This window comes from Onthophagus taurus, chromosome 11 (genome assembly GCF_036711975.1).
Source record: "Onthophagus taurus isolate NC chromosome 11, IU_Otau_3.0, whole genome shotgun sequence".
Lineage (NCBI taxonomy): Eukaryota > Metazoa > Arthropoda > Insecta > Coleoptera > Scarabaeidae > Onthophagus > Onthophagus taurus.
Window position 1 is genome coordinate 7,536,161 of NC_091976.1, and position 27,290 is coordinate 7,563,450.

General features: G+C 34.9%; 2 protein-coding genes across 2 annotated transcripts in view; one reads left to right on the forward strand and one right to left on the reverse strand.

The window, feature by feature from the left end:
- Positions 1-3,440, reverse strand: part of LOC111421734 (probable cytochrome P450 49a1) — a 38,872-nt gene extending 35,432 nt beyond the window's left edge. The window contains exon 1 of the mRNA XM_071200559.1: positions 3,034-3,440. Coding sequence (XP_071056660.1) covers positions 3,034-3,214 — 181 coding nt within the window. The 5' untranslated portion in view covers positions 3,215-3,440. The remainder of the gene's footprint in view (positions 1-3,033) is intronic.
- A 10,600-nt stretch (positions 3,441-14,040) lies between these two features.
- Positions 14,041-25,859, forward strand: LOC111419477 (Ribonucleoside diphosphate reductase large subunit). Its single transcript, XM_023052289.2, has 4 exons — positions 14,041-14,247; positions 14,305-14,393; positions 14,457-14,634; positions 23,637-25,859. The coding sequence occupies exons 1-4, from the start codon at positions 14,202-14,204 to the stop codon at positions 25,775-25,777; spliced, it is 2,454 nt and encodes an 817-aa protein (XP_022908057.2). The 5' UTR covers positions 14,041-14,201; the 3' UTR covers positions 25,778-25,859.
- The last annotated feature ends 1,431 nt before the right edge of the window (positions 25,860-27,290 follow it).

Below are 27,290 nucleotides of genomic sequence, written 5' to 3' on the forward strand. Positions count from 1 at the left end.
GGGTTTCAACTGCTGTTGAAGTAGCAAATGTTTTAAACTCTTCTTAAAAGTGAAAGCGCTCATTCCACCTGTATCAGTCATCACGTCTACATATTTATTAACCAAATTAGCATACAATATGAAAATGATCTCTTAAAAAGTTGAGATTTATGCCATGGTATGTCTAACACTGATGTTCTGCACATCAGTGCGAAATCGAATTTTATCATATAGATAAGGTGGACATTTATACAGAATAATGCGTCGGAACAAACATATCGAATGAAGTACACGCCTCTGCGACATATTGAGCCAACCAACCCTATCCAGAAAGTGTGATACTCGACTTCGCCTACGCAAACCATAAATGAACCGCAGACACGCATTTTGAATTCTAGAAACATCCCCACTATCCAGACAAGGATGATAGAGCACATCACCGAAATTAAATAGCGGCAACACAAGGGTCTCACAAAGATGAGTTTTGATCTGTCTACTGAACAGATGCCTGTTACTATATAACAATCTAAGAATAGAATAAGCTCGTTGCAATAACAAACTGACATGCCTTCTAAACCTCAAATTGCTATCCAACATAATGCCCAAGTTACGTCCTCCCTTAACAACATTAAGCTTATTTCCATCAATGACGACACTAAAATCATCTCCAATTGATTCAATGCTATCATTACCAAACAATAGAACAATTGATTTTTATTTGCAAACAAAGTTTATTAGCTTCTCCGATAAGCGCTGCCAAATCCGAATTTAACTGTTCTTGTGCAGAATTAATAGAATTAATCTGAAAACTATGTAATAGTTGGGTATCATCAGCATACATATACACTGAACAATGTTGCAAAACTGTGCAAAGACGGTAAGTGTAAATTAAATACAGAATCGGACCCTGAGGAACACCTGACATAATTTGAAGTTTTTCAGATTCTAAATTGTTAAACCTGACTACTTGTGCGCGACCTAGCAGGTAAGATCTAAACAGATCCACAGCAGCATCGGAGAAGCCAACATGGTGCAACAAAGCAAGTAAAGTCGCATGGTGTAATGTATCGAAGGCTTTAGAAAAGTCCAACAATACGAGAGCAACAGCATACCTATCATCACGTGCCCGAATGATGTCATCCACAACATCCAATAATGCAGTAGTGCAACTAAAACCTGACTGCCATTGAGGCAAGATATTGAATAACTGTAAAAATGACCTCACGCAACAATCTTTTCAAAAATCTTCGATAAATTTGGTAAAATGCTTATGGGTCTTAAATCATTCAGCTCCTTGGGGTTGTTGGATTTCGCAACCGGCGTAACCACAGCAAGCTTCCACTGCTCAGGAAATACCGAAAATTCAATACACCAATTAATGATATGACAGAAAGGGCAAGATCACAGGACAGCACAAACGTAACATTCTAAAACTGATCCCATCGGCACCAACAGCATTGCATTGAATATCGTTCAAGGTCTTCCATATTTCTTCCTCATCTGTGAAAGAAATGTGAAAACATTCGCTTACTTGTGGTATAACATTAGAGTAAAGACCGGAAATCATATCAGCCTCGCCATGATAACATGTTTGGGTTGAAAGAAAAAAAATTGTTAATTAAATCTACAGTACCGATGCGATCGAAAATAGAACGATTTCTCGTAGGGATAGCACCCATGGATGCAAAAGCACTCCACATCTCTCGCGCACGCCTGCCCTGAAAGAAGTGATCAATGTATGCCCTTTTCTCCCTCCTAATGGCACCATTTGCATAATTACGCAATTGTTTATAGTAATTAAAATTGCTTTCATTTGGCTGGGATCTTTATTTAGAATATGCCTTATTCCTCAATTTAAACAGCAACTTAATATTATCTGTTATCCATGGCTTATGTTTACGACGCAGAATAACAGTACGCACCGGGGCATGCATATCAAACAGCGAAAGAATATGAAAATTTATAAAGTCGACTTTGTCACTAATACTGTTGAATTGAGTGACATGATGCTAGGGAATAGCACTAAGATCGGAAGAGAAAGCATCAACATTAAAACGAGATTCAAGACCACATATACCATGTGATGCTCTGCAACATTGTGTATATCAACAACACCAGAGTCAGTAATATCATTAACTGAGGTGATAATAAAATCAATCAATGTAGAAGTTGTACCAGTTATACGTGTAGGCGTAGTTATTATTTGTTTAAGAGAAAACGCTTCAATTGCTGACAAAAGACTAGAATAAGGACCATCAATATTTAAAGCATTCAGATTGAAATCGCCAAGACAAATTAATTTATCGCAATCAGGAACAAAAATAGACAAGGCATCTTCAAAAGATGTCAAAAAATGCTCCAAATTTGCACGCGGTCTATACACCGCGTTTAGTTAACAATTTTAGTTTACACTTAGTTGACAATTAGTCAGTAATTAGAGTTATTTTTTTATGTATATTTTGTCAAACTCTTGCCGATTGCGTCAATTTGATCTTGTTTCTGAAGAAAGTTGCAACATGGCATCCGAAACGTCAAACACTTTTTCAAAAGTTCAATTTAGTTCAGTTTTTATTCAAATTTAAAAATTTTAATTAAATGTTAGAAATCTTTCTTTTAGTTTATTAATTTTTTATTACCTTTCTCATCTCAATCTCAATCAGAGTTTGATACATTTTTCACAGCTTCTCTTAGATATCATTGGATTTTGTTGGACAAAAAAAATGTATTTGTTATGGTTACGTAATTTTTAACCCATTAGTTAATTCAATAAAATATTTTAAAACTACGAAAACACCTTTTCTTTGAACTGAAAACATTTTGTTCTACAATTCTTGAGAAACCTACTTAAGTTGAAGGTAAAATCGTGACTCGCGTGCAATAAAGATAAAAATCTTTAATATTCCTTCGCATAACACACGTTTATATCATATTCTTTATGAATTTATACAGATAAGTGATATAAAACGCACTTATATGCAATGAAATTTAAACACTTAATCATTTTCATTAATAACATAAAAATGCATCTAATAAAAAATAAAATTTAATACTAACCAATATACGGAATAAATCTCCAAGAATTACCAATAAACGGTAAACCTTTAGGTCCGGGGATATCTTTAAAAGAACCAACACCTTTCCATAAATCTTCACGAGTACCAAAGATATAATCTAAACTCACTGTAGAAGACTTATTTCTAACAATTAACTTATAAAAATCATTTATTAATTTCATTTTGAGTGAACAAAAATTTGCTACAAGAAAATGAGTAAATCAAAAAATTAAAAAAAGAACACCTTTCTTAAACTATTTTGATTTAAAGTACTTAGATGTAATGTACACAGTTGAATTGGCATAAAGCGTAAGCTCTCCCACCTGTTAACCATTTCCATCCCCTTCCACTTTTTAATCCTCGTTTTAATGATTTAAAGAGTTAAAGAGGAAGGGTAGGAAAAGGAAAAGTGCTCTGTAAAGTAACTGATGTTATATAATAAACAAAGAAATTGGATGGGAAAATTTCTTTCTAATTTCTTAAAAACATTTTTTAATTGCACTTATTAGATGATGAAATGATAACAATGCAAAGTGAAAATTTCCTAGTTAGAAAGGAGCGGCTAAGAAATGCATTCTTACATTTTTCTTGATAAATCTTACAGCCGGTAGTATCGGTAACTTGGAGTAATTGGGTTGCAAAAAATAAAGCGAAAGTTGTAGAACCGCATTTGTTTTTCGGTCGATTGAACGTCACATAAATTATTTTTATTCCTAGTAAGTATTTTTAAAGACTTTCTACAAAAAAAATAATTAAACTAGTTAATTTATTCACTTCCTTTTTATGCAAATGAAATATTTAAACAGAAATGCTTGTTCTCGGCATTAGAACATCGTTACAATGTGTACTCTCATGTGAATATTGTCTTAAGGTATTTAATTATCAAATTGACACGAGATACGTACATACTAATTTTATATTTACATAATGTGTGGATAGAAATTGTTTATGTTGTCTTGGCTATGTAAAAAAGGTTTAATTAGAATATGAAAAGATAGATTCATAGATAGATAGATTATTAGGTTTTGTATCTTTAATAATTTTGTTTCCAAACTTTTTTTGTTGGATGTTATCTTTTGTTCTTTGATAACTAAAACGACCAGAAAAAAGATATAAGCTAAAAACTTGAAACAAAGTACTACTTTTTGCTGAAGACTAAGACAATGATCAATATCTTAAATTAAAGTCAAAATGTTCAATGCAATATAATGACGGCATTAGAAATGTTCAATTTGATAAGTATGCAAGGTAAAAATCTTGAAAAAAAATTGTTGTTAAATCAAACTGTAACTTTCTACTTTATGGTCACTTATTTGATAATAATTTTTGATTACAAGAAATACTAAAAAACCTAAACAAAAATTAGATAAATGTTAATAAAGAAACCTTTAGTCACCATTCTTGCATTTTTATATGGTGACACGTAAAAAGAAGAAACATGAACACATACTACCGTAAAATGGGGCTACTTGGCCACCTCGAGGCTACATGGACACAACGTATACGTGTTCAGTCCTGTGTCACGAAAGCGAGGTTAGGTTATGTTTTTGTTTGTGGTGATTTTTGTTCTAGTTATCAAAGGAAGTCACTGATTAAAAATGGTGCGCACGTATCAAAAAATTCCAGGATCAAAGCCCTACATGAATTACAAAGTGAAAGACTTGGAAAAGACTATGGATGCAGTTCGGAAGGGGATGTCAAGGAAAAAGGTCGCAGAAACGTTCAAAGTGCCTTGGACAACATTAGTACGGAAGATGCTTGGAAGAACAACAGTCCAGATCTAGATTTCATCGATTATTTTATCGCTAGAAACAACCTCTCCATCAGAATAGTGTCAAATATCCAGCGGTCCAGGTCGTCAGTCAACCGCGACGACATGACAACATTTTTTAACAACGCTAACCTTGCCGTTTCTTCTGTGAAAAGTGTAAACTTATATAATTATGATGAGACAAATGTGACTGATGATCCTGGTGCTAAACAAGTCATACTGCAAAGAAACACAAAAAGAGTGGAAAGAGTGCAAGAACATTCTAGGGCTTCGATCAGCATTATGGAGCAAATGGAGATATACTTCCTCCTATGGTGGTGTATAAAGCACAAAACATATATCACAAGTGGACTAAAGGTGGACCAGCTGGTTCAAAATATGCTAGCAGCAAGAGGCGGCACTACCGGGGGGGTGCAAGGGGTGCACTGCACCCGGGCGCCGCCTAAAAGGGGGCGCTGGCGCCCTTTTTAATGTTTTCTCCAACAATATCTTATCTTTCTTTTGCAGTATTTAGACCTGTTAGCAGTATCTAGTCTTCAGAAAGCAGTATTTAGTCTCCACAAAGCAATTTTAGTCTTTAAAAGGCAGTATTTAGTGCTCCAGACGCTGTATTTAGACCTGTCGGCAGTATCTAGTCTTCAGAAAGCAGTATTTAGTCTTCTAGAAGCAGTATCTAGTCTTCGGCCAAAGTTATGTATGTTTTCTCCAAAATATTTTATCTTTCTTTTGCAGTATTTAGACCTGTTAGCAGTATCTAGTCTTCAGAAAGCAGTATTTAGTCTTCATAAAGCAATTTTAGTCTTTAGAAGGCAATATTTAGTGTTTCAGACGCTGTATTTAGACCTGTCGGAAGTATCTAGTCTTCTGCAAGCAGTATTTAGTCTTCTAGAAGCAGTATCTAGTTTCTGCCAACGTTATGTATGTTTTCTCCAACAATATCTTATCTTTCTTTTGCAGTACTTAGACCTGTCAGCAGTCTCTAGTCTTCAGAAAGCAGTATTTAGTCTCCACAAAGCAATTTTAGTCTTTAGAAAGCAGTATTTAGTGTTCCAGATGCTGTATTTAGAGCTGTCGGCAGTATCTAGTCTTCAGAAAGCAGTATTTAATCTTCCAGAGCAGTATCTAGTCTTCAGAAAGCAGTATTTAATCTTCCAGAGCAGTATCTAGTCTTCTGCCAACGTTATCTATGTTTTGTTCTTGATACTGACAGCTACTTCTTTCTGGGTGTCTATCATCATCTTTTTGGGAGCCTCTTATTACCTATACGGATCTTGTACCACCCGGTACCTCATTTCTGCAACTGTTACTTTGCTTTTGTGCTTATCCTGCATTGGCAAAGTTTCTGTATTGGTGATTTCCTGTCCTGTGCAATAACAAGAGAGTCCATGGGTTTCTTGTTCATATTCTTCGCATTCTTTTATTGAACACATAAGTATTGCCATGAAAAATCATGTTTGGTTTATAATCAATTTTGTTTTCTCTGAACAGTAATTTCAGACTTCATGTGGACTTTGAACAATGTAATTCCTGTTTTTTGCTGAAGTCTAGTTTATAACTATTGCAATTTCAGACTTTTTCTTGCAAATTAACCTTCTGACCAGAGTATTCCCGACTATTCCCTTAAGTTTGGTTTTCACTAGTATAATTCTTAAATTTTTGCTGAAGTATGGATTATGATTATTCCAGTCTTTTTTAAGTTTATTTATATTTCTTTGATTATATATATTTTTTTAATTAAAATGAATTTTTAATTTTCCCCCGCATTTTGGGCGCTCCCCCCCACATTAGGCATTCTGCCCAAAAATTGGAGGGGGAGGGGGCCACTCCGGTTCCCGCAAGCTGGCGCTTCATTTGCTCGCGCCGACACTGCTAGCAGCCCAAGTGGATGATTTGACATAAGCCTTTTCGAAAAATGGTTTTTTGAAATCTTGTTACCGCATGTTGAAGACACTCGCGACCCAGAAGATAGAGTTGTATTGGTGGGAGACAATTTGGCAAGCCACTTCTCTCCAAAAGTGATCAAGGCATGCAAGAAGAATAACATCTATTTGACGCCATTTCCAACAAATGTCACCTATCTAATGCAACCATTAGATGATGCGGTATTCGCACCTATGAAAAAAAAGTGGAGAAAAATACTGGATCAATGGAGAAAAGGAAGCAGATACCCTGGTTGCATTCCAAAAAAGCAGTTCCCTGCATTGCTAAATAAACTCTGGACAGCAATCAGCGATCTTAGAGCAACTGAGTTGCATCCTCCTAATCCAAATGAGGTTTTGAAAAGGATTCCCGACGGTTTAAATGAGAGCGAAAGCAGCGACACACACGGAAGAGTTTTAGACGCAAGTTTTCTAGAACTGTTGCAGGAGCACCGTAGGAGTGGCAATAAACAGAAAAGGAAGCGAGGCAAAAAGATTCCAGCAGGTACAGATACGTCCGTTGCTGTAATTCCCACAAAAGCTGAGAAAGAAAATCAACCTTCTTCCTCAGGCACCCAAACAAAAAATCTTCGACAAGGAAGGCCAGTTCGCAAGACAGGCACAATAAAAAAGATTGATTCATCTACTTGCAGTATCTGCTGCATAAAGTGGGAGGATAACAGGAACAAAATGGATTGGATACAGTGCTTGAAATGCAAATACTGGGTTTATGGTGCATGTAGCCGTGGAAGCACAAATTCTTTTTACAACTGCTCTCGCTGCGAAGACTCGAAACACGAAGAAATCTTTGATGATAGCAATCAAGACAAAGATTTCCTTCGTTCAGGATTCAAGAACTTTATGAAGGAAAAATGATTTTAATTAATTTAAGTTTGAATTATGCTACAGAACAGTGGTTTTTGGTTTTTAATATGTTTATTGTTGGTAAATACGTTAATTCTTGTTTCTTTTATTTCACTTAATTAACACTTATTTAACACTTGTTGGAAGAAATAAATACAGTTTTGTTAAAATTTATTTAATATTTTTTAATGTTTAATTCAATAAAAGATATGTCTTTTACATAAACATACATTCCTTAATTCTTCAGTTACATTTCTTCGGACATCACTTTTTTATATATTTTTTGTTGTTCCTGAAGATTAGGTTGGTATGATGAACAAGTTTCTGTTGCCCTAACTTTAGTTCTTCACTTCTAATCTTGAAAAATTTGCAAAAAACGTGTCCAAGTAACCCCATCTTACGGTACATTTAGGAGAGGCGATGGAAAGCTGCAAAATCCAGAGACTTAGGACCAGGCATAAGCAGAATAACATTGAAGTCATGCTTGACGGCTACTTTAGAGACAGAATCATCACTATCGACACGGAAAACAAACCGCTTTTTGGCTGTCAAACTTACATTGGAAAGCCAGACTATCATGAACGCTGTCTCCGTGTATACACCTCAGACGGGATGTGTAGAACTGGCCATGGAGTCATTCTGGAAAGACCTGAGAAGCTCATGACTGATATACCATTTGAGGAGACTAAATTCGTCTTAGGGGAATTTCAGGCAACATGATAGAGGCTATGTGTACATACAGCATCGCAAATAAAGAGAAAAAAAATATCCTGGAATTCTGCTCACGTCATGACTTGAGTTAGAAAAAGGCCAACTTTCAAAAGAAAGTTGAACATCTAGTCACCTACAAAAGTGGCGGAAAGTCATTTCAGATTGTCGTCAACCTGACTGATAAAAACTTAAAAGGGACCTTCAAGTATTGCAAAGTTATACAGGGTCAAACACTGATACTGACATAAAATACTGATGGGTGTATGCTCTCTACCAAAACCTTTCTCGAAGATCTGAAAGAATATCTGAAAAAGGATAAAAAACTTCTAATGCTACAACTGATGAGATTTGGATGAGTTTTGAGAGGGAGTGCAAAAACAGGGCCAGAGACAAATTGGAACTATCTAACGAGGTCGTCAACACAGGCAAAGATCCGACCTGGTGTAAAGAAGAGATAAGATGACCATAAGAAATAAAAAGTTGATATTCAAAACTTTGCAGACAACGAGACTGATCACGTCAACTACAAAAACACTAAAGTCGCAGAAAAGAAGGCTGTGATTCTGACCAGAGACAACTCTAGAGAGGTTTTCTGTAGTCAAGTCGAAAATACGGAGTTGGATGCTGAGATTTTTAAACTTGTCAAAAATATACATAGTGCAACTCAGGATATAAAGAGAAGTAAATACATCAGAAGTAAAACCCAAGGACTCGATGCATAAATAGCAGGTGGTGTGAATACTATAAAATGAACCAAGTACCAGTTGAAAGGCCAGACAACGAGCTCGGACCCGACGAAGTGGAGGCAGCTATGACTAAGATGAACAACCGTGAAGCTGTGGGCCCCAACCCATTCGAAGTCACACTCTCTAACAAACAGTGCAATACAGGCAGTTACAATATTAACGAAAAAGCACCGTTTATACACTCTAGACAAACAAGATCTGCATTTAATATTCATAGACCTCGAGAAGGTGTTTGATTGAGTACCGCGGAAAGTAGTTTGGCGATCTCTCAGAGCACAACCTCTGCCTGATTGTTACATACAAATTCTCCCTATGGATCAATACTTTCGAAAGTGCGTGAGCAGATCAAAGACAGAGCACTTGGAATGTGGTAGTGGTAAGGTCTCAAGCAAATGAAACATTAATCCCGAAAGTCGCACAAATTAAGTATCTAGCATTTGTGATCTCTAGTAAAGCCGATGTGGAAGCCGACGTGGGGCATAGAGTCGGCGTGGACTAGCAGAAATGGCTGTATTGAACTGGAGTCCTGTACGACCCGAATATGCCTATTCGCAAAAAGGACAAAGTGTACAGGATGGTGGTAAGATCCGCTATGCTATATGGGACAGGATACTGAACAGTAAAGAAAAATCATATGAATGACAAGGCTAAATAGGATCCGGAACGAATATGTTCCCTGCAGCTTCAAGATGGTTCCTGTGACAGAGAAACTTACACAGAGTTTCATGAGATAATGTGGCTACGTTATGCGCAGAAACGAGCGTCATGTTGTGAGAAAAGCGCTAAACCTCCCGGAGAACAAAAGAGGAAGAAATTTCAAAAATATTAGGAGAGCCGACTACACATAAAGTAACAATGAGCAAAGAAGAAGAGTAGGGCATCGTAAACTTTCTTCCAATATTTCTTATGAAGCCGAAAATTCAACAATCCCTTTTGGTCGGTCTTATTTACTTTCCAGATACCCAAAAGTCTAACAGGAAGACTTGTTGCCAATACCAGACAACAGTACAGAAGACAAGATATTGTTGGCCTGTACTGATGATTTAATATTACTAATAGAAGCAAACAGCATTAAAGTGATTGAAGAATAAGCAAAAGTGATAGTGTACAGTACACCGACCTTAACTGATAACTATGTATCGGTGCACCATAATGGTGCACCGATGAACGAACTGGTGCGACGAATTGTGATGGCCGTGAAGTGCGACCCATGTCGCCTCAAACGGTTGGTTGAAGAATACTGACAATCACGGCGACCGAGTAATATCGTACTGCACTTGCCTCCTCACCTGATTTATATTGAAGGTGTGGGAAATAAAGCCGCCTTCATCAAGCGGGTGTTAAATAATAACACTTAATTTACTTAGGCTTAGAAGATAGAGACTAGGAGGAAAAACATGGAAGGACAGATGGCACAGATAAAGGAGGAAAGGAATGTGCACAGTCAGACGATTCAAATAGCAAATACAGGGGATTGGGCGACGGTTTGCTTGAGATAGAGGAATGGTGACCCTCAGGGAGTGCTGCATAGGTTGCTGCATATTATTATTATTTATTAGCAGAAAAAGAGGAGTCGAAAGACTAGAAGGAAATGTCGAAATATATTTTAAAGAGTGCCGGAGAGTGAGCAGATGGATGTGAGAGTCCTTTAAAAAGATCCCGGTTTGGCATAAAATTGTTTGCTTTGTGCAAGTCTCAAACTTCATCTATAACATTTATAACATATACTGCACGTCACAGAAATCGGGCCACCCGAAAAATTTACGTATTATTCACCTTTTTAAGTATTGCTTATTGGTATTGCAATTAGAAAATAGGATTTAGATTCGGGCTTTTGAGCAGGCCAGTCCATTTTTGGAATACCAACTTCTTCAAGGTATTGTATTCAAGGTTGTTACGATCCTTGTCGTGTGTGGTCCATTGCCAACATATTCAGCATAAGGCATCATATGCTCTTCTAGGATTTCTGCTATGTATCGTTATGCTTTAATGCGCCTCAGTCAATAAAGTGTTTCATTTTAATTCTGTTTATACACCCAATTCTTTTCCGTTCGCATCTATCAATCTCAAGACACACGAGTTTGTCCAAGTGAATATTATATTCAGATTCATATTTATTTAAACAATGTACAAAAATGATAGAATTTTACGTCAAAAAATACATTACAATAACTTGTATTTAGAAAATGAATCGTCGGTTAAAATTAAACAACCACAGTATTCTTGGACAGAATAAAGCTCTTTTTCCAGGAGCATATTCTTCGCAGAAGTTCGATATTCTTTGGTTCCATACTTTTCATTTCATATGGTAGTGCATTATAAAATTTCACGGCTATGAGTGGTAAATTTTTTGTGATTTTTCCACTCGGTGAAACGGAATTACAATGTCTTCCTTGTAGCGGGTGTTGTGATCGTAATTGTCTGCATTGTTTTGAAGCGAATCTTTTTTGTTGTGAATATACTCAAGGCAGGTAAGTATAAAACAACAAGACAAGATATTTTTAATTTTTTGAAATGAGTTCTGCAGCTCTCATGAATTTTTAGCCCAGCTAGTATACGAGTTGCCTTTTTTGCATTATAAAAATGGCTTCCATTTCTCTTCATGCACCCCACGCAATAATCCCATACGTCGCTATGCTATGGAAATATGCAAAGTATACGTTACGCAGTATCTCTGGTGGTAGATTGCAACACAATATAAGGCATTGGATAATCGCTCTTTTAAGTCGGATATGTGTTCGGACCATTTAAGCGTTTCGGATATGGTAACTCTAAGGAACTTTATGGATTTATCAGTTACCTCATCATTTTGTTTTGTGTAAAAGGTGAGTACGTTTGTTTTTTCTTTATTTAGTTTTAATTTCTTTATGGAAAACCAGTGCTCTGCCTGTTCAATGTTTTGTTTTGTTTTTTCTTGAAGCTTCTTGATGTCACCACTTCTTGTAACGAAAGATGTATCATCTGCGTAAAGACAAATTAGCTCTGTTGGGATACTTTTTGGCAAATCATTAATATATATGAGGAATAGTAACGGTTCCAAGACCGAACCCTGAGTTACTCCAGTTGCCACTTCTATGCAAGTTTGACGTCGCCAAAAATCTGATTGTTTTCTTCCTTGCAAATATGATGCTAGAAATTTCAACGCATTCTATCTTACTCCATATGTTTGTAGTTTGCCTAATAATATGGAATAGTTCCCTAAATCGAAATCTTTGTTCATAGCTTCTATTACGCTGAGTAGGGCAGTTATTGCAGAACTTTGTTTTTGGTACCCATGTTGACAGATTGTAAGCAATTTGGTATCAAATACGGTTTCAAATATTTTTGATATGGTTGGTAAAATAGATATTGGTCTATAGTTATTGCATATACCTTTGTCTCCTTTCTTATATATAGGTGTTATGTTCGCCAGCTTGAGCTCTTTCGGAGACTCTCTTCTCTAGACATTTGTTTATGACAAAACAGAGGTGTTTGCTAATAATTGGTTAATAACTTCTTTTATTAGCTTTGTGAACAGTTGGTATTTATCTTTGGTATTTTTTGATTTTAGACTCTTTATTGTATTTTTGATCTGTAGCTCTCTTACTTCACCTAGTGACTCGACCACCAAGCTTGCCGAGTTGACCAAACAGAACATCAACAAGGCTGGTCGAAGAGTGTCGACTATCTTTCGTGATTTCAATTGCTTAGTGCAAGGCGTCCAATTTATTTTTTAATTGTTCTATGTTTTTAGTTTTCCATTTTGGATTTGTACCCCTAGCAGATTTTTTAATTTTCTTCTCCGGGAACGTACTTTGAAAGCATTTAATAATATATTTATGGAATATTGTAAAACAAATTTTCGCGGCATTTTTGAGTATATGGGTGCCAACATGATAATGTCAACATGTTTTTAGTGTTCATTTTTCTACATTTTATTTGTATTTCCTTTTCTGTTTCAGAAGATAGTTGGAAAGTAGCAATCTGTGCCAAGTGTATGTATCGGAGTTAAGCTTTGCTAATGGTTGAAGTCATAAGAATTCTTTCTAATTTTTGCCAACGTACCAATTGCAGATGGATCTTCTCTTGTCATACGTTTATCTCTTTTGTATAAAGGTCCTTCCAAATAGGGGCAATACTGTCAACATCTGCATAAAAGCTGTCCAGTCTTGTCTACACAAAAGCTCAAATCAAATTCATTGTTTATTATAATTTATTGCGATTATAAAGTTTCAGCAGCTGTCATAGTACCAGACGAGGATGGTCGCTTTTTGGTAACACTGGTGGTTCGTTTAAGGTGAAGTCGCTTGCGACCGTTATAATTAATGTCAAATCAACCCGAAACTAGCCTCATATTGTAGCACCTCAACCTCGACAGTTGAGAAAAAGTTGAACGATATGTTTTAAACTAGGAATAGATTAATGCACAGGGATTATCTTTGGGTCCCAGCTTAATTGCTATAAAATTCGGGTATAAAAAATATTTGAAGGAGATATCTGGAAAAGAAAAACAATGTTTGAAGGTTTCGTGCAAACCGTAATGATGTACAGTGTGTTAATTAATTATCGTACCCGACGTCATTATTGCAAGTATGCAACCAATATCACAGTATTGGTATTATAATACGCAATTTGCGATATTGATTGCATACTTGCAATAATGATCGAGAGATATTAGAATGTATAGTAAGAGAAATCAATATGGTATCTTCATTATGTAATACTGATGTTGCTTCCAACATTCTGCAACAGCAAAGAAAATAAAAATTAGCCTGGACGTGAACCTTTAAAATTTATAAATTAATTCTACAGATTTCATTAAAAAATTGTTGACAGATAAAAGATTAGCATGGATATGAACCTTTCTTAACATATCAAAAATTTACTTTAAAATTGTTTAAAAACATACAAAATACTTTTTAACTCTCTTAAAAACATCGATTCCAATGATATACATAAATTAACTCAGCAGAATTAAGCAAAAACCTAATTTCCCGCCAAAACGTCTTTGACAGTTAGAACCTAACCAATAAAATCTTGCGATTCCGGTTCTTTTAGCGCTTCGTTAAACATCTTGTTATTGTAATAACTCGTTTTTAACACATCTGAATCTGTTTTAAATTTTAAAATCTCATCAACTTCTTGTGTTTGTCCGTTATTTTTGTGTAAATCTATTAAAATGCCGATTGCACATTCGCCAGGAAAGAACTACGTCGTTAAAAGAGGTACAAAAATATCAAAATTTATTTAATTAAATCTATAATTTTTGTAATTCCTTGTAGATGGTCGTAAAGAGCAAGTTTACTTCGATAAGATCACATCGAGGATCCAAAAACTGTGCTATGGGTTGAATATGGATTTTGTTGACCCAGTGAGTAATTTAAAAATGTTGTGTTGTAATAAAAATAAAACAGTAATTATATTTTTTGTAAAGGTGGACATTACCATGAAGGTTATTCAAGGTCTTTATCCAGGCGTTACCACAGTTGAGTTGGACACCTTAGCTGCTGAAACCGCTGCCACAAAAATTACAGACCATCCTGATTATGCAACACTTGCTGCTAGAATTGCTATGAGTAATCTCCATAAAGAAACGAAGAAACAATTCTCAGGTAATGAAATTAACAAGGTATAATTCAAGAATCATCATGTCGCTACTTTTTAGGTCTTGTGTTAGTTCTAGTTTTACATTAATATTATCATTAGAACTACCAGAAGACCCAGAACTGGAATCATTTGGGTTTAGCCGTCTTGAGAGACATGCAGCTATACCTGAATGCAGGGCCGGCTCCTGGTATTTTAGCACCCCTGTGCAAAATTGTATTATATGTACTTAAGATTTAAAGTTTGGCTTGCTGCACTTTATATCAATAGTATCATATCCAGATTGTTTAATCTTTCTTGTGACATTGTTCTAAGATAATTCTTTATTAGTTTTGAGAAAGACCTTTCCCCAGTAACAACAACAATTGGAATAGTTAGCAAAATTCTTAATGCTACATTTAAATTTGAAAACTCACAAGTTAAACTGTTTTTATGAATGAAGTTCAAAACTTCTATGGGTGTTTGCTCGATAGTAGCAAAGAATTGTTGATCAGTCTTATTTCACAGCACAAATCTGAGGCAGTAATATTCCTCAGGCATTTTTCATCACTTAAGTCTGTAAGCTTAATTTCTAAGGTTTTACAATGTTGGAAAAGGTCTTCTTCAGGCATATTAGTTAAGGTGGAAACATTATGCAAGAAGAAAAATGTATCTGTATAATTCTGTAATTGTTCAAATTTTTCATCAATTGCTTGTATTAAATATAGCCAAGAAAAAAATATTTTAAAATTATGCTTTCAAGGTTTCTTCTCCGCATCATTTAATAACTGTGGATCAAATACACAATTTCAACATTACTACGTTTTTCCCAAAAAATATACAGGTGATCCAATAAAAATTAAAAAAATAAAAACCGAAACTTGGTCAAAAAATAAACAAAATTTTTAACAAAATAATTGCTAATGCGAATTAAACAAAAATATATTACTAAACCTAATCAGATTCGTCCTCATCATCGTCGTCACTTTGCGGTCCACCAGGTTCTTCATTTTCTGAATTTTCGTGTACGTTTATACATGGATTGATTAATAGTCTTATAATATCTGCGTTTAGTTTTTCTTCCTTTTTAAAAATCTGTCTCAATGAGGATATTATAATATTTATTCGTTATTGTCCTACTTATTTTCAAAGTGTGGCGTTCTCTGTATGCCCTCATATCTTTGAATCTGGCTTCTATTGCTTTTTCTGATAGAGCACCAATTGGCAGTATAGCATTTCTAATTATATCACCAGGCATAAAATACCAAGGATATAAAGATACAAATAATTTCACAGTTTTCTCTGCAAATTCGTTAAATGCTACTCCCTCTGTTCCAAATTATGGTATACATTTGTCTTTACAATTTGTCTCAAATTATGGTATACAAAACTTTGGAAACTGCTTTATTGTATTTGTAAAATTAGTAATTCAGTTTGTAACTTAATTTAAACATACATTAATGAAAATTGTATAACTTTTTAATACAATTCAGCTGGTTCAATATAAACGCCCTTCATGGCGAAGCTTTTCTCGATATCTATGCGTCTGAGAGCAAAAGCGTAAGAGAGCAATTTTGTTAAGAATACAATTTGCTACAACATTTTCGTTCGAAAAGTTTTTCTGTAGCATGCTCAGACTCAAATTTATTCAATTTTATAATTGTTGCCTGCTAGGCCATCATGGTTGACTCCATACACTTTTGTAGTGTCGAAAATACGTTATCTAACTTTTCTTTAGTTAATGCGTCGAAGGCACTTTTAACACAATCTATTAATATTTGATATTTTGAGAATTCCTGGCTTGAACCTAAGAAATGGTAATATCTATGGTAACATTGGTTATGAATTATGATATCTTGATTAATTATTACTAATTTTTATGGGAAACGTTTTTCTCTGTCACCTTTAATTTTCTACTTATAACAAAATTTAACGCAGATGATTGTCAATTTTGATATTTTGAGAATTCCTGGCTTGAGCCTAAGAAGTGGTGATATTTATGGTGGCATTGACTATGGATTATGTTATCTTGATTTATTATCATTGATTTTTATGGGAAACGTTTTTCTCTATCATCTTTAATTTTCTACTTATAACAGAATTTAAGGCAGATGATTGTCAATTTTGATATTTTGAGAATTTCTGGCTTGAACCTAAGAAAGGGTGATATCTATGATAGCATTGGTTATGAATTATGTTGATTCATTATCATCAATTTTTATGAGAAATCTTTTTTTCTATTACCTTTAGTTTTCTACTTATAACAGAATTTAACACAGATGATTGTCAATTTTGATATTTTGAGAATTCCTGGGTTGAACCTAAGAAATGGTGATGTCTATAATAGCATTGGTTGTGAATTGTATTATCTTGATTCATTATCATCAATTTTTATGGGAAACGTTTTTCTCTATCACTTTCAGTTTTTTAATCATAACAGAATTTAATGTAGATGATTGTCAATTTTGATAATTTGGAATTTCCTAGTTTGTACATAAGAAATGGTGATATCTAAGGTAGCATTGGTTATGAATTATGTTATCGTGATTCATTATCATTAATTTTTATGGGAAACGTTTTTCTTTATCACCTTTAATTTTCTACTTATAACAAAATTTAACGCAGATGATTGTCAATTTTGATATTTTGAAAATTCCTGGCTTGAACCTAAGTTATGGGAAACGTTTTTCTCTATTACCTTTAGTTTTTTTAGTCATAACAGAATTTTATGTAAATGATTGTCAATTTTGATATTGTGGGATTTCCTGGCTTGTGCATAAGAATTGAGATAACTATTTCCTGCTTATGAATTGTTATCTTGATCCATTATCATCAATTTGGAACCAATCAACTTGGATCTAACGGCTGGTACAACGTTATCGTAATCATCCTTTTGCATTCTGCTGCATTAATAGACTCGATGTTTTTGGTCACCATTGTTCCTCTTACCCGGTTCTTGTTGTTTCTTTTTGCAGGTTCAAAGGTTTTTGCAAATTTAACCTTTGACAAACAGAACTCTTGTTTCTTTCATTAATTAAATTAAGATTATATTATATTAAATAGATAGAAACTCGTTAATTCTCCAAACTTTCCTTAATCCATAAATTTTAGAGAAATGTATACCATAATTTGGGACAAAGGGAGTATTATATTAATTTCATATTCAGTATTAATTGTTTTTAATATTACTAAAAGTCGGTAAATTAATTCTTCGTTTATACCGGTAATCTGCAAAGAAAACTTAACATTTTCAAAAAATCTTCTGGCAGTTTTACCATCATTAGTAGTACCACTTCCACCTGATTTTGGTATGTTAATTAATAAAAGCATATTACTTTTAAATTCGTTTTGAATTTTTTCTTTTCGTTTCTTCAACAATTCTTAATTATTCTTCCTTGCTTACCACTTTCTGAACGGTTTCTGACGGTAGGCTATATGAAGTATCGTTTCAAAAAAACGAATCCAAGCGTGGAGGATCGACATACTAAAGTTTAATTTATTTACATCTTTGTATGCTTTACTTCTTTCAATATTGTTTGTGCTCTTAGATGTTGCTCCACAAACATAACAGTTTAAGGTCGATGTATATGTAGAAATTGAGTTGCACAATTTACCAACTACCATCTGGATACTCGATTCGCGGGAATTCAGGCTGAACCGCTCGCAGCAATTTTACCAGCACTTCCAACCATATTACCTTGGAGGCAAAGGCTAGAATTTGTCTTGGTTGTGCTGCCTTGATTCCACTCATGCGAATGTGGATATCTCCAAAAATGGATAACTTTAATGTTTGGAGGGCCACGCAGTCGCATAGAATGTATTCCGCCGATTCCCCCTCCTCACCGCATCCTCTGCAGATGTTGGTGTCACTTATTCCCATGTTCAGTAGATGCCAGTGTCCAGTGATTAGACCTATGACTAAAGGTAGGTTCTTCCTGGACAACCTCATAAATAAATCTGTTCGTTTATGGTCAGGGTAAATCAGAGCCTCCTTGGCTTGGCGACATCCTGGTGTCCTGTCCCAGTAGTTTAGAAACTTCTTACGTGTTTCATCTTTTTGAAGCTCTATTAAAGACCTTATTGTTGGGGCGATGAATGGTTCTGGCGATCCCGGAAGTTCGCGTGCAGCTTTTTTTGCCAGTTTGTCCTCCATGTCATAAAGCTTATTTCCCAAATGACCCTTTGTCCAGCAGATCGTAATCTCATTGCTAGCGGCTGCCTCACAAAGCTTGTTATGGCAGTCCTCAAGCAACGAGGATGAACAGCGATACCGCCCGAGCGAGAGGAGGGCTTGTCTGCAATCAGAATATATTATAATTTTTTGTTACTAATTTTCTTGGAAATTTCTTGAGCCGCCAGAGAAATGGCCACCAGCTCATTTATCGTTAGCCTCCCGCAGCCGGATCATTGTTGCTATCGCCGCCTCCTCAACGTGATAATTTAGAGGAGAAAGGCACAGTACATTCTCCATTGCTGCTGTTGGTGTGGTTATCATCGAGCCTGTAACGTAGAGACCAGCCAAACGTTGCAATTTTTGTAGTTGCAAAACAATCGTTTTATTTCTAACTCTTGGCCACTAGTTTACGGTGCCGTAAGTTAACATTGGACGTATCACTGCAATGTATTTGCACAGGGATATTTTGGGTGTTAAACCCCAGGAGGTCCCAACGGCTCTTCTGCACTGAGCGAACGCAGTGCAATTTACCATCTACCATGGTAAATTGCAATTTGTGTTCAATTTCATATTCGGTCCCAACTTTAGACGAAATCAATTCATTTATTTCTCTTTCAATTAGTTTCACTTCTTCTTGCGCTAATTGAGCGGTTCCCTTTGGGAACATAAACTTTATGGGTACGCAGTATCTCGTCGAAGATTGTCTAGGATTATGGCAAATAATTTTTTGGTTTTGTTTACCGTCTATATAGAAAACCTTTAACGGCACAAGCGACATGAGAAAGATGTCCATATCACTAACACCTTCATCTAAAAACCTTTGCTTGTACATTTTTTGGTCACTACTGGCATCGCAGCTCCACTTAGAAACCATTACGATTTTACCACCGTTATTCATTTGGAATTGTTACAAAAATTTCTTTTTGTGGCAAGAATATCCTTTCACTTAGATGATTTAATAAATTTTGAAGTTTAATTTTTGCCATAATTTCATCCACTTCTATTGATTCACTTACTTTTCGCTTCAATTATCGCATTATAAGGGTATAAACGCAACCTTTTGAGGTTATACACGTTTCTTTGTAGTTGATATGCAGGTTTTGTTAATTTAGACTTTACAAATAAAGATAACGCTTCTTCAGGTGTTAACTGATTGTGAACATTTTTCGAAGGCTTTTTATACGAATCTAACACTTTTTTACCTCTTGTGGGAGACTTTGACGCCGCTTGCAATAATTTTCCTATAAAACGATGTCCTGTCGTTTTTTGGCTAACTTGTGCCGCAAATATTAATTCATCAGGTGAATAATTTTCACAAAGAGGTTTAATTTTTCTATATTTGCTTCGTCTACTACAATCACTAAAGGTACTGGATGGTCTCCCTTTTGTACAAGGGGTAGATTCTACCACGCTTTCAGTCCGAATCGTAAATTCGACTGCTAAAAATTACTTAAAAATCAATTTCTTTACAAAGGTCTATTTTGACATTTATAAAAATATTTTGGAATGATTGTTAAATGTAAAATCTGGAATTACACAATTTATCGAAATGATCATCGGTTCTAAAACTTTTAAGAACCTTTTCCAACGATTTTAATTTTTTAATTAAATCTACCAAGTTTATTTTAGTATTTTGAAGCATTTTACTTACAATATTGACATTTGAAAGAATATAATACCACAAAATTATTGCACATATAAATTTGAAACATTCCATTTTATTCTTAATAGACAATGCCATATTATGCTTTGTCTTTAAATCAAAGGACATTTCTCCATTTCCATTACTATCTACAGTTTCTTGTAATCCACCAAGAATTTCTGGTAAATTAAATCGCAAGGGCTTTATTGCCTAAATTCGACTTCCCCAGCGTGTATCTAATAACAGTTTAAGTGTTAAGCTACTGATTTTATCTTTCATGACTTTCCATCGTTTCGTGCTGGAGGAAAAAAATCTATACATCGCTTGTACAATTCCGAAGAAATCCATTAACATATTTGCAGCATCATTCACTACTAAATATAAAGTATGCGCGGTACAGGGTACATAAAGTGCTCTTGGATTTATATCCAATATTTTTTTCTGAAGTTCGTTGTGCATGCCCTTCATATTCGCACCATTATCCCACCAAGGAAAAACAGACCAAATTATTTAAAACATAATTTTCGTGGGTTCTTAGCGAATGGTCAACCACATTATTAATAAAACCCTCAAAGTTTATTAAAACACTCATCATGGCAAGACCATTGAAACGACGTTCTGCCATAGTGCTTCTAAACCAGGTTTTTATTCTCCTCAAGCTGCAAAAAGATGCTTCAACAGTATATGTCGTGCAGGGTAAAGTGACCATAATTCTAAGGATTTTCTCGTTTCAGGGAAAGTCAGAAGTTTCTCGTTTGAGTCAGGTTTCTCTTGCCATAGTTCGATTTCGTTGTTGATATTTGATAAATTGTAAAATTGGGAAAAGACAAAAAGAAGGACATTTGAACCGGGTGTAATTTAGATAAGGAAAATGACGGGGTGTTTTCTTCAAAAAAGCGAACTTCAAGAGAATTAATAATCGAGACTAAGTATGGTATTATTAAAGACCTCCGCCAGAATTCTGAAGGGCTTACTGCTGGGTGGTTGTTCCGATGTTGCCTTCATGTCTTCCCCCAGTCCAAGTTTTTCTGCAACGATAGTAGCGTTCCTAATAATTTCATCTGTGACGTTTTCTGGACCGTTACGGTGGTTTTTTATCAATTGCAAAATGCGAATAATGTGCTGAGATGCCTTTATTGCATCTAAAGCTACGGATTGGAACACATTTACCACAGGTTCCATCATTGCCGAGTATTTGGCTATCAAAATAAGGTTGAGAATAAACGAAACTTTAGAAGCTGCTGCATGGAGCTGATAAGCATTTTTTCTAGTCGCACAATTTCCTTCCTGTGGCAAGGGTTTCTTAGGCCTCCATTACAATAAAAAAATTCTCTTTAAAAACTCTAATACTTTTGTGTTTCTCGCTCCAAATTGTTTCGCAAAGCCTGGAAATATTTGGTATCAATTTGCGTCTCAAAACTGATTTTTGAAAAAATGTAATAATATCTTTGATGTTCTGGATTTCAGACAGACTATTTAGATCATTAATGACGAGATTTAATTTCTGTGACGAGCAGTGAAAGAACAAAGCTTTTTTATATTTTCTGCGTAGGATTGCTTTCTTTCCTGGAGATCGTCGAACAACCGTCAAAACCCAAACCAACACATTTGTCCGGATCAAGCTCTTCTTTTGCCAAAAACTCATTTATTGCTTTTGCAATACATTTCGTATTCAAAGCATCAAGCTTGACGAATCCGAGAAATACTTCTTGAACTTCCTTGGTTTCCTAATCAAAATATCGCATCCCAATCGATGCTTGTTCAATACTCAAGATGTATATTTATTGTGTTTCAATTTTTTCTCGAATCTGCCTCCTGCCCCTCTCTGGCGTCGCCCTTACCCCTGACCACGCATACGTTTATAATTTATGTTATTTTCCTTTAAGAAGTTTAAAATGTACGAAGACAATCAATACAATTCCGATGGTGTCCGTCGTAATACAAAAATTTTAAAAATGGTTTTGAGTATTATAACCCTGAAATGATCTGACAATAAAGGGTTCATTTGCGAAATCATTTCTATAAGTTATAAAAAATTACCATTATTTTCGTCAAAAAGTTTTAAATTTGTACCCCTAAGAGCTAAATTCTGCTTACTCAAGTACTGAATACATAAAATAATTCTTTTAAGAATTCCATCCCATCTCTGTTTTTCTATATCGATTAATGACGTGCATCCACATCACTTTTCAAATTTAAAGTATTCTTTAACGATATTAATTGTTTAGAACATTTTATATGACTTAGTGAGCTTTCATGAACACTCAAAGCTTCTGACAAATGACGCCAATCATTATAACCGCTATTGACTAACGCACTGTCCTGCCGTGGGAATGAAAATAGCTTGCAATTGTAACAAAACACTGCATCTTTTGATGATGAGTAGAATAACCAACTTCTAGACACCAACTCATTACTTGGAAGGATTTTATTGTAGTACCTTTCAGAAAAGCTTCTCTTAGCACTGTTCTTAGGAAATGCTATACCTCTTACTTGTTCGGGTTTATTTTCGACTAAAACAACTCTATCTTTATCTTTAAACCTTGACTACATTCACCATCATCAGCTGTTATTATAGATAGGTCACATAGATAGATCATCATGATACTCTTTATATTTTTCAAGATCGTTATCATTGTTTTAAGTATCTGAATTTTTCTTCACTTCTCCTTTATTTTTTGTTATGGTAGATTACATTGTTTTTCATCTTGATTGTCATTTCTATTTTCTTTGTTGAATCCACTTGAAGTTCACGTCGCTGGAACATTTTCAAAAATCTTGTAAGGTGAGAATGAAACCTGAATGTTTCTAGTTCTCGGTCTAGTGTTAGTTCTAGTTTTATACTAACACTATTACTAGAACTAACACAAGACCTAGAACTAGAATCATTCGGGTTTAGCCGTCTTGAGAGACATGGGGTTAAATCCGAATGTTTCTAGTTTTTGGTGTAGTGTTAGTTTTACTTTGGCACTAGAACTAACACAAGACCTAGAACTAGAATCATTCAGATTAAGCCTTCTTAAGAGACGTGCGGCTAAACCCGAATATTTCTAGTTGTAGGTTTAGTGTTAGTTCTAGTTTTACACTAGCACTATCAATAAAACTAACACAAAACCTAGAACTAGAATCCTTGCGTCAGAAGCTACATGATGATTCTTAAATTTTGCCATTAACAATTCAATATTTTATTAAATTAATGGTTTGTTTTGATTTAGATGTAATTGAAGATTTGTACAACATGGTAAGCGAAAAACTTGATAAAAACACACCAATGATTTCTGAACAACATTATAAAATTATAATGAAAAATGCGGATCGTTTAAATTCTTGTATCATTTACGATCGTGATTTCTCATATAATTATTTTGGTTTTAAAACACTCGAACGTTCATATCTCCTAAAAATCAACGGAAAAATTGCTGAACGTCCCCAACATATGTTAATGCGCGTGGCCGTTGGGATTCACGGTGAAGACATTGAATCAGCTATTGAAACTTACAATTACATGTCTGAGAAGTATTTTACTCACGCGAGTCCGACTTTATTTGCCGCAGCGACACCTCGCCCACAAATGTCGTCATGTTTCTTAGTAATGATGCCGGAGGATTCAATCCAAGGCATTTTTAAATGTATCTCACAATGTGCTATTATATCAAAAAGTGCGGGAGGAATTGGAGTTAACGTCCATAATATTCGAGCACAAGGCACGATTATTGCTGGAACTAATGGTATTTCGAACGGTTTAGTACCAATGTTACGGGTTTTTAATAATACAGCTCGATATGTCGATCAAGGGGGTAATAAAAGACCTGGAGCGTTTGCAATTTATTTAGAACCGTGGCATGCGGATGTTGTTGATTTTTTAAATTTAAAAAAAAATACTGGGGCTGAAGAAGTTAGGGCGAGAGATTTATTTTATGCTTTATGGATTCCTGATTTATTTATGAAACGCGTCGAGGAAGATTCAATGTGGTCACTAATGTGCCCTCATCAATGTCCTGGTTTATCTGATTGTTGGGGGGAGAAATTCGTGGAATTATACGAAAATTACGAAAAAAGGAAAAAATTTGTTCGCCAAATACCCGCCAGAGAATTATGGAAAGCCATAATTGTGTCTCAAATTGAAACTGGAACTCCATATATGTTATATAAAGACGCTTGTAATCGCAAAAGTAACCAACAACATTTAGGTACAATAAAAAGTAGCAATTTATGCACCGAAATCATTGAATACACATCTCCTGATGAAATCGCAGTTTGTAATTTAGCATCAATTGCGGTTAACCAGTTCGTTAAACCCGACAGGAAAAGTTTTGATTTTGAAAAATTAAAAATCGTCACAAAAGTTGTAACAAAAAATTTAAATAAAGTTATCGATGTTAATTATTACCCACTCCCAGAAGCTGAAACGTCCAATAAACGCCATCGCCCCATTGGAATTGGTATTCAAGGATTAGCAGATGCTTTTATTTTGATGAGACTCCCCTTTGATAGCCCCGAAGCCCATAAATTAAACGTGCAAATCTTTGAAACGCTTTATTACGGTGCCTTAGAAGCTAGTTGTGAATTAGCCGAAAAAGACGGGGTTTATGACACTTACCAAGGTTCCCCTGTTAGTAAAGGAATCTTGCAATACGATATGTGGAATGTTACCCCATCTGATTTATGGGATTGGAAAGAATTAAAAGAAAAAATTAATAAACACGGAATAAGAAATTCTTTACTCTTAGCCCCAATGCCAACAGCTTCAACAGCTCAAATTCTAGGAAATAACGAATCTTTCGAACCTTACACATCGAATATTTATACGCGAAGAGTACTTTCTGGAGATTTCCAAGTTGTTAATCACCACTTATTAAGAGATTTAACCGAAAGGGGGCTTTGGGATGATTTAATGAAAAATCAAATAATTGCAAATCGCGGCTCAATTCAAAACATCCCCCAAATCCCTGATGATTTAAAAGAAATTTATAAAACAGTTTGGGAAATTTCAAATAAATGCATCATAAATCAAGCCGCGGCTCGAGGGGCTTTCATCGATCAAAGCCAATCTTTAAATCTTTACGTAGCCAAACCGACTTACTCCGTTTTAACATCAATTCATTTTTACGGCTGGCGACAAGGACTTAAAACAGGAATGTATTATTTAAGAACGAAACCCGCAGCTCAACCCATTCAATTCACCGTCGATAAAAGCAAATTAATAATAAACGTTGGTGATGGAGTTTCAAGTGGAGCAAGCTCCATTGGAATTAACACTAATGGTGTTAAAAAAGAGAAAGATGAAGATGAAGAAAATGCAGCATTAGTTTGTTCGTTACAAAACCCCGGAAATTGTGATATGTGTGGGGCTTAAAATATGACTTAAATTTAATAATTTTAACTACGTTTAATTTAATAACATTAAAAATAACAAATAAAAGATTAATTTAATTTTATTTTAATGGAACTTATTTCTTAAATGCACCACTTGCGTTAAATCACTATAAAGCGCTCAAAATTCGTTATTTCCAACCTCATTTTTCATTTTCTAATCTCATCACTAAGTTGCATATTTTTATTAAACTAACAAAAGACCTAGAATCATTCGGGTTTAGCCGTCTTGAGAGACGTGTGGCTAAATCCGAATGTTTCTATCTTATGTTCTGTTTATCAATAAAGCGAACTACCAGCGTTCATATAATTCATCAACAACTATTATATTGTATTTACTTTATTAACCAACAGTGTACACGACTATTATAATTTTTAGCTTTGTTCGTTGGGACTCCACTACTTGCACTCACTTACACTAAGCAGTTTAGTGCAGATGTTGTGTGTTCGTTGGGGATAGTGCAGTTGCACTCATACTGTTCGTTGGGCCATGTGAAGTGCAATTTAGTGCAGCCAGTGCAAGTTAGTGCAGATTTTGTTGCACCTGCTTTCGATTAAGTTCAATAAGTGCAGTTTAATGCAGTGTAACTAAAATGGCGGAATATTTGAAAGCGTGTTTTGTAATTATTAATATTAAATATTAAGAAATAAAACCTTATAATAATTAATATTTGTCATATTAGAGAACACAGTATATTCAATCCCAGTAGAGGCAGTAGAAAACTACCCCTACTTTTTTGGAATAATTTAAAAACTACCCTGTCCGATTTTGGCTTCATTAAATACACTTATACTACATTTAAAAATATTAATTATGTGTTTTTTCTCATTTAGGGATGGCTGGGGTTAACTACCCTCACCACCCCAATTTTTTTTTTTTTTTTCAAGTACTGCTTATCGATTTTGGTGCAATTTAGCATGTGATTTCTTTATACGTTAAGTAGTACTTTTGAAGGAACTAATAAGGGTTAGTAGTTTGGGATAGAAAATATATATCGCTAATAATTGAAAAAAATAAAAAATAATAATAATTGATGAATCGCTACTAAAAAAACATTCTGCTATGATTTCATTTTCCACGAGTATTTCGCTGACAATCTTCTGTTCGTTCATTTCAAATATTATACACTTTTTTTTATAAAAATCTGTTCGTTGCGACCACGGTTTATACACTTTTCTGACTGTTTCTGACCTGCACTAAGTTGACATGACATTGCACTGACTTACACTTCATTGCACTATGACGTCATACGAGTGCCATGTAGTGCAGAGTAGTGCAGTCCCAACGAACAAAGCTTTTGATACAAGTACAAGCAACATGCGAGCGTCTCTTTTATTATTGTCTTGGTGGGAACGACATGACACTCGTATGACGTCATAGGGCAATAAAATGTAAATAAGTGCAATGTCATATCAACTTAGTGCAGGTATGGTGCAGGTCAGAAAAGTGTGTAAACCATGGTCGCAACGAACAGATTTTTATAAAAAAAAGTATA

What these genes read in the sequence shown, in the direction of transcription:
- LOC111419477 (XM_023052289.2), top strand. Translation starts at nt 14,202, where the DNA reads ATGCCGATTGCACATTCGCCAGGAAAGAACTACGTCGTTAAAAGAG. An exon ending in ATATGGATTTTGTTGACCCA is followed by an intron (nt 14,394 to 14,456) that starts GTGAGTAATTTA and finishes TTTTTTGTAAAG; the next exon opens with GTGGACATTACCATGAAGGT. An exon ending in AACGAAGAAACAATTCTCAG is followed by an intron (nt 14,635 to 23,636) that starts GTAATGAAATTA and finishes GTTTTGATTTAG; the next exon opens with ATGTAATTGAAGATTTGTAC.